The following is an 8,701-nucleotide window of genomic DNA, read 5'->3' on the forward strand; positions in this document are numbered from 1 at the left end:
TTAACAGGGGATGAATGTGGTGAATATATTCACCTATTGCATGCATGATACTGTAACCTATGACCTGGAAGTGGTAATACGAGCTGCTTCCAGGTACTGTACTGTAACTCCGGTGGGCTCTGCCTCTGGCTCCGCCCTCACCGGGGCCATATATAGACCGGCCGCCTGTGGGCGGCATTCATCTGTCCAACCGCTTTGGCTAGGCAAGTTCATAACTAATAAAGCCTAATGTTCACTCGCTCTCTCTGCCTCTAGGTGAATTGAAGGTATATCATCTATACATTAAGATCCCAATGTCCTCACAGAGTGGTTCAGCAGAACCATTGTGTGACTATTAACAAGCAGTCAGTACCTTGCATTCGGCTGAAGCCTGCCAATGTTATGCCCTTCATTGCCTTGGCAAGACATACATGGGAGAGACATGGCCCTGTCAAATGTTGGCACAGCAGTCAGTGATAACCTATTCTCTTCATAGATACTGATGAGCAGATGTGCAGCAGCATCAATTTCATAGCATTATAGTCCGCAACATTTTCCATCTGATAAAGGTCAATCCTTTCTATGAACCCTAAGGTACTGATTGTACAGTCATATAGTGAAATCCATATTGATTGGTGTTCTTTGACCCCACAAAGGGGTTCCAAGAAAAGCTAGGAGGCCGTTCATGAGTAAAGTAAGATCCTCACAGTAACTGAATGGTTTCATCAGCATAAGCACATACCTCTGACGTCACACATTCATACCCACAGTAAACTTTTAAAATGTTACTGGGAGGAACCAATCTCCATTGCTCAGCATCATCCATGGGGAGAGTGGGACCAAATAAAAGAGTAACGTTCAGTCTTAAAGGTGGGACAAAATAACGCTCCAGGGAGACATAAAAGGCTATGGTGCTCAACGATGAATAATACTTTAACCAAAACCTCAATCATAAAATAAAGGCCATTGCAAAGTGCACTAGGGTGAATTAAATACTTATAACATCCACAAGGAAAAGGCTTCAGTGTGACTAATCACTAATCTTCCATGAACAATTCTCAAGAGGTTTTACACGCGTCCATTGTCCAGCCATCATTTTTCTATAGGAAGTTCCTTTGCCATGTCACTCACGTGGAGCCAAAGGCGACCGACTATGATGACATTAAGTGAGATTTCAGAGTGAAGACTAGATATGAGATCGTTGGGACAGGTCAGTGGGGGCATTTGATAACATTGAATGACTGCGGGATAGTGCATCACATCAATGTGCCATCGAATACCTGAGACCTGGGCGGCATAGTGGTTAGCACTGCTGCCTCACCTTGCCAGGGACCCGGCTTCAATTCCAACCTTGGGTGACTGTGTGGGGCTTGCACAGGTTCTCTCCGGGTGCTCCAGTTTTCCTCCCACAGTCCAAAGATGTGCAGTTCAGGTGGATTGGCCATGCCTGTTTTTGTCCAAAGAGGTGTAAGTTGGGTTCCAGGGATAGGTTGGGGGAGTGGGCTTAGGTAGACCAGTGCAGACCCAATGGGCCAAATTGCCTCCTTCTGCTCTGTAGGGATTCTATGGATTTACTTGGAGAGGATAAAAGCAAAATATATTTACAAAAGTGAAAAGTATATGCAGTGATTGAAAACCTGTGCTACCATCGTGTATTCACAACTTTTTAATTTGGTTACTCTACCGCTATGCGTAGGTGCGACCCCAACAACTGCAGCAGAGGTGGAAGCGTACTGACTGCTACACCCTCTTGTCTGAGGTTACTTTGGCAGATGTCCTCTGGAGGCCCAAGGCGTGGACCGTCCAGAACTGCTAAGGTTCTCCTGCTCAAGGTCAGGTGAACTTCTCTTGGTCTGACCTGCTGGAGTTGAGGGGGGTGAAGGCAGAGGGGATTTTGAGTGGCACGGCACCTTTGAAGACTTCTGGCGGATGCCTCAGGATGACTGGCTGGCATTCCTCCTCCCTTTGGGTGCCCGAGGGTCACTTCCCGACTCCTCGAGGAAGATCTGCACTCCATTTCACAGGTCTGAGTGCAAATCTGTCAGAAACTGTGCATTCTTCTGGACCTGGGATTGCAAGGTGTCTGTCACCCTTCCCATAAAGACTTTGATGTGATTAACCACGCAATCAGACAAAATGTGAATGGACTCTTCCTCCTCTGACAATCCTGCTTGTCTTTGCATCTCCAATGATTCACTAAGGCCAGATGCATTGGCTCGTCATCTGACTCTGCAAGGCCCTGATCTCCAGCAGTCCTCTGAACGTTAAAGACCTTGGCTGCCACCGCTTCCACCTGTGTCTGAGGGGATCATCAGGTTGTGAACCCATGCCTACTCTGGAATTAGTTCCCAGAGGTATGAGTATTAAACACGAGGATGGTCCTTCATCAAATGGGATGTCTACTTCTTCATGTGAGGCGGCCTGGGAGCTGGGATGAATCGTCCGGAGGAGGACATACTTCGCTTTTTCTTGCTGGAATAGACAAAAGAAATTATCAGTGATTGATTAGACAGGCCCCTGTATATGTTACTCAGTCATTGTCCACATGTATACTGGATGCACCCGCACTGGTGATCTCGCCTTCCGCGCAGCAACGATCTCTAACCAGCCTGCTCTGCAGCTTGCTCCTCGTACGGGGAAATGTCCTCAACTCTGGAGTACATCCTCTGGTCTTAGCTCTTTCCCTTTAGTTACGGGAAATCTTGGCATACATATGGAGGTGGATTGCTTGTGAGCACTTTGGATGAAAGAGCAATTCAGAAGCATACATGCTTGCTGTGTATGCTGAGCCTGCCCCAGTAAATGGGGAAGATACCTTTTGTATAGGATCTTACATGAGATAGTGATATTAAAATGCCTGGCAATCAGTGCTGGTGGCCCATCTGCTGGGAGTGCAATATCCCTGTGGAATCTAACCCTTAGATTGTCAGATGCCCTTATGTGTGCAAGAGTTTGGAGTGAGGAGAAGATTCACTTACCCTGGATCAGATGATTCATCTTTCTCCTCCACTGAAGGGCAGTCACTTTTTGTTCCCCACGGGCGTTGACCTAGCTGGCAACCTCCTCCCAGGTTGACGTGGTCAGGTTGGGGGGCCTCCTGCTCCCATCCCAAGAAACAAAGAGCTCCTGTCTTACCTGGAGAAGATTCTCCATGGAGGCCTCACTGAACTGTGGAGGACTTTGGGCTTCTTTGAGAGCCATGTCACTAAACGTTCAGCCCACACCTGGCACTTCAGTGCATGTGCTTGTGGGTTCTGTTTAAATATTGTGCCAGGATTTCGACTCCTTGTGGTAACGGCATGGTGGATGCATCACTGCCAGTCCCACCACAGGTTTCCATGCGATCCTCGCTAATGCATAATTAATGAGGTGAAAAGTGCAAGATGTCACAAAAATCTACCCCGCCACCCAGTGGAATCACACGGATTTTCCAACCCACCACCACACTTGGTTTCTAGAATGGAAAATTTTGCACAATATATGGTGTATAGTACTGACTTTATCCTTACTTTTAAAGACAATAATAACATTCTTTATTCATTCATGTGTGCTCTGTCCATAGCAGGACCGTGGCTCTTTGTCAGCTGATGCTTCGTCAGTTTTCACAATTTGCTTGGCTCTTTTTGTTCGTAAGAGTTTGCCATTGCCTTCCTCTCTCTGGGCAAGGCGAGGAGACAGGGCTCCAACTCAGCCAGAACGGGAAGCGAACCCACCTTGTTGGTGTTATTCTGAACTAAATGGTACCCAACTAGCCACCTTCTTTACCAGGCCTAAAATATTGGAACTGCATCAAAGAACATAGCCCTTCGGCCCACAATGTTGTGCCGACCATTTATCCTAATCTAAGATCAACGTAACCTACACCCCTTCAATTTACTGCTGTCCATGTGCCTGTCTAAAAGTCACTTAAATGTCCCTAATGACTCTGACTCCACCACCTCTCCTGGCAGTGCATTCCACGCACCCACCACTCTGTGTAAAGAACCAACCTCTGACATCTCCCCTATACCTTCCTCCAATCACCTTAAAATTATGTCCCCTCGTGATAGCCATTTCCACCCTGGGGAAAAGTCTCTGGCTATCCATGCCTCTCATCACCTCTATCAAGTCATCTCTCTTCCTTCTTCGCTCCAGTGAGAAAAGCCCGAGCTCCCTCAACCTTTCTTCATTAGACATGCCCTCCAGTCCAGGCAGCATCCTGGTAAATCTCCTCTGTACCGACTCCAAAGCATCCACATCCTTCCTATAATGAGGCGACGAGAACTGGACACAATATTCCAAGTGTGATCTAACTAGGGTTTTATAAAGCTGCAGCAAAACCTCGTGGCTCTTAAACTCAATCCCCCTGTTAATGAAAGCCAACACACCATACGCCTTCTTAACAACCCTATCAACCTGGGTGGCAACTTTGAGGGATCTGTTCCTCCACACTTCCAAGAATCCTGCCTTTAACCCTGTATTCAGCATTCAAATTCGATCTTCCAAAATGAATCTCTTCATTTATCAAGGTTGTACTCCATCTGCCACTTCTCAGCCCAGCTCTGCATCCTATCAATGTCCTGTTGTAACCTACAACAGCCCTCAACACTATCTACTACAACTCCCCCAACTTTTGTGTCTTCGGCAAACTTACTAACCCACCCTTCCACTTCCTCATCCAAGTCATTTATAAAAACCACAAAGAGCAGAGGTCCCAGAACAGATCTCTGCGGCACACCACTGGTCACTGACCTCCAGGCGGAATACTTTCCATCCACTATCCCTCGCTGTCTTCTTTCGGCCAGCCAATTCTGTAACCAGACAGCCAAATTTCCCTGTACCCCATGCCCCCTAACTTTCTGAATGAGCTTACTATGGGGAACCTTATCAAATACCTTACTGAAATCCAGATACACCACATCCACTGCCCGACCTTCATCAATGTATCTCGTCACATCCTCAAAGAATTCAATGAGGCTTGTGAGGCATGACCGGCCCCTCACAAAGCCATGCTGACTATCTTTAATCAAACTATGTTTTTTCTAAATAATCATAAATCCTATCTCTCAGAAACCTTTCCAATATTTTGCTCACCACAGGCGGAAGACTGATGGGTCTGTACTTCCCAGCGATTTTCCAATTCCCTTTCTTGAACAGGGGAATAACATTCACTTCCGTCCAATCATCCGGTACTACTCCAGTGGTGAGTGAGGATGCAAAGATCATCGCCAATGGCGCAGCAATCTCCTCCCTCGCTTCCCGTAGTAACCTTGGGTATATCCCGTCAGGCCCAGGGGACTTATCTATCCTGATGCTTTTCAAAATTTCCAGCACATCCTCCTTCTTAATATTAACCTGTTTGAGTCTATTAACCTGGTTCATACTGTTCTCATGAGCAACAAGGTGAATACTGAAACAAAATATTCATTTAGGGCCTCTCCCATCTCCTCAGACTCTAGGCACAAGTTCCCTCCACTATCCTTGATCGGCCCTACTCTCACTCTGATCATCCTCTTATTTCTCACACAAGTGTAGAACGCCTTGGGGTTTTCCCTAATCCTACCCGCCAAGGCTTTTTCATGCCCCCTCCTATCTCTCCTCAGTCCATTTTTGAGTTCCTTCCTGGCTACCTTGTAACCCTCTAGAGCCAAGTCAGATCCTTGCTTCCTCAACCTTACGTAATGGGCAGCATGGTGGCACAGTGGGTTAGCCCTGCAACCTCACGGCACCGAGGTCCCAGGTTCGATCCCGGCTCTGGGCCACTGTCCGTGTGGAGTTTGCACATTCTCCCCGTGTTTGCGTGGGTTTCGCCCCCACAACCCAAAGATGTGTAGGCTAAGTGGATTGCCCCTATTTGCCATGCCAAATTGCCCCTTAATTGCATCAAATTAATTGGGTACACCTTACGTAAGCTTCCTTCTGCCTCTTGACTAGAAGCTCCACTTCTCTTGTCATCCAAGGCTCCTTCACCTTATCATTCCTTCCTCATCTCAGTGGGACTAAACTATTCCGCACTCACAGCAAGTGCTCCTTAAACAACCCCCACATTACTGTTGTGCATTTCCCCAAGAACAATTGTTCCCACTTTATGCTCCTCAGCTCCTGTGTAATAGTATAATTTCACCTTCCCCAATTAAATACCTTCCCATACTGTTTGTTCTTATCCCTCTCCATGACTATGGTAAAGGTCAAGGAGATGTGGTCATTGTCACCGAAATGCTCTCCCACCGAGACATCTGACACCTGGCCTGATTCATTGCCAAGTACCAAGTCTAATATGGCCTCCCCCCTAGTCGGCCTACCTACATATTGAGTCAGGAATCCTTCCTGTTCACACCTGACAAAATCTGCTCCATCCAAACTATTTGCAGTAAGGAGGTTCCAGTCAATATTAGAGAAGTTGAAGTCACCCATGACAACAACTCGGTTACTTCTGCACGTTTCCAAGATCTGCTGCCCAATCTGTTCCTCTCTCTGCTACTATTGGGAGGGTCTATAGAAAACTCCCAATAAAGTGACTGCTCCTTCCTTGTTTCTGACTTCCACCCATAATGACTCAGTAGACAAACCCTCCTCAACTTCCTCCTTTTCTGCAGTTGTGATGCACTCCCTAATTAACAGAGCCACTCCCCTCCTCTTTTACCTCCCTCCCCATTCATCTGAAAACATCTAAACCCCGGAAAATCTAACAACCATTCCTGCCCCTGTGAAATCCATGTCTCCGTAATGGCCACAACATCATAGTTCCAAGTACTGATCCATGCTCGAAGTTCAACTCCCTTATTTCTGACACTCCTTGCATTGAAACAGACACACTTTAATCCATTCCACTGAGTGCAACTTTGCCCTATCAACTGTCTATCCTTCCTCGCAGACTCACTGCATACTATTTCTGCCTGTTCAACAGCTACCCTATCTTCTGATCCATAGCTACCCTATCCTCTGATCCATAGCTCTGGTTCCCCCCCGCCCCCCCCCCCCTGCCAAACTAGTTTAAACCCTCCCGAAGAGCTCTAGCAGACCTCCCACCCAGGATATTGGTGCCCCTCCAGTTTAAGTGCAATCCATCCTTCATGTACAGGTCCCACCTTCGCCAGAAGATATCCCAATGATCCACATATCTGAAGCCTTTGCTTCTGCACCAGCCCTGTAGCCATGTGTTCAGCTGCACTCGCTCTCTGTTCCTTGCCTCACTACCACCGGTAGCAATCCTGAGATCACTACTCTGCTTGTCCTGCTCTTTAGCTTCCAACCTAACTCCCTATGTGCACCACGACTTCTGGTCGCTCCCCCTCCCCCTTAAGAATCCTGTAGACTTGATCCGAGACATCCCTGGCCCTTGCACACAGGAGGCAACATACATTCCAGAAGTCTCATTCGCGACAACAGAATCTCCTATCCGTTCCCCTAACCATTGAGTCTCCTATCAATATTGCTTTTCTGTTCTCCCCCTTCCCTTCTGAGCCACAGAACCAGGCTCAGTGCCAGAGAACTGGCCACTAGGGCCTACCCCCGGTAGGTCACCCCCCCCAACAGCATCCAAAACGGTATACTTGTTTTGAAGGGGAACAGCCACGAGAGATCCTGGCACTGTCTGCCCATTCATCCGAAGTTCATCCAGCTCCAGTTCCCTAACGCGGTCTCCAAGGAGCTGGATGCACTTCCTGCAGGTGTAGTCAGCGGGGACACCAGTGGTATCCCTCACCACCCACATTCTACAGGAGGAGCATCAACTGCCCTAGCCTCCATCCCCTCTGATCTGAATTCCCAAAGAGATTTAAAGGGGAAAATAAAGATTAAATACCTGTTAGGCCCTTTAAAAATATATATATTCTGTTGCTACTCTCCCAAGTGAACCCTCTAAAATTGATGATTCTGTTAAATGATACAATGATGGCATGCTGCCCCCAAAAAACAAAACAAAGAAAGCTCAAAGCTGCACACTGCTGTACACCTGATAAACATAAACACAACAGATTGCCAATTACATTACTTAATCTTCATTTCCAGGTTGCAAGAGGCTGACAGGAACTATTTTAAGATGCCCAACCTGAAAAGTGATTTCATCCTTTTGAACAGAATGGCCAGGGTCAATTGGAGATAACAAAATGCTTTGATGAGAAAATTGTGACAATCATTGAACAATTTAACACGAATTATGGCTGGGAATAGGCAAGACTCGGTACTTTAATCTGTATATATCGTACACACACATATTTTATATATATACTATAATTACACCAGACATCTTCCGAGGAAACAATGCCTTGGGGCAGGTTTTATTGTATTAAATACGTATGCAGGTTCCATGTAACCAGGTTACATATGAATGATGTGAGTGTGAGCAGCTCTGTGAACAGCAGTGTTTTGTTTTATTGCTGCTCTTTAGCTACCCACAAGCCTCTCTCTCCAGGCAGCCATCTCCCTCTGTATCCTCTGTTCCAGGACAGCTCCCAGTGATGATAAATCTTCCGCGGGCGGGAGCGGAATTAATAACCTGCTTTGACCCTGCGGAGACCCTGCCCCATTACCGATCCGCCTGTGATGGATAAAATCCACTGATACCCTCCACCCGCTCGATCTTCATGCCTTACCTGCGCATCTTCACTCCGCTCCTCCTCAACCAAACAATGGCAGCCGGCTCCGCGCATGTGCCGGACTGCCGTGAGGCGCCCCTGGGAACTGGAGTTTCCCCCGGCCTCCCACGCCGCCTCACGTGACTGCGTGCTGGCTGTGCGCGTGC

General features: G+C 47.4%; 1 protein-coding gene across 3 annotated transcripts in view; it reads right to left on the reverse strand.

Annotated features, from left to right (window-relative positions):
- The window catches only part of rbm41 (RNA binding motif protein 41), a 62,572-nt gene that overhangs the window by 24,021 nt on the left and 29,850 nt on the right, over positions 1 to 8,701 (reverse strand). Inside the window, exon 1 of one of the 3 annotated variants that reach the window (XM_072505434.1) lies at positions 8,553 to 8,699. The exons of 1 other annotated variant lie outside the window; for it this stretch is intronic. In XM_072505434.1, coding sequence (XP_072361535.1) covers positions 8,553 to 8,560 — 8 coding nt within the window. In that variant the 5' untranslated portion in view covers positions 8,561 to 8,699. Of the gene's footprint in view, positions 1 to 1,889; positions 2,455 to 8,552; positions 8,700 to 8,701 lie in introns of those variants that run through there. One more of the 3 variants, XM_072505432.1, reaches the window with a different exon arrangement.

Source organism: Scyliorhinus torazame, chromosome 5 (genome assembly GCF_047496885.1).
Source record: "Scyliorhinus torazame isolate Kashiwa2021f chromosome 5, sScyTor2.1, whole genome shotgun sequence".
Classification (NCBI taxonomy): Eukaryota; Metazoa; Chordata; class Chondrichthyes; order Carcharhiniformes; family Scyliorhinidae; genus Scyliorhinus; species Scyliorhinus torazame.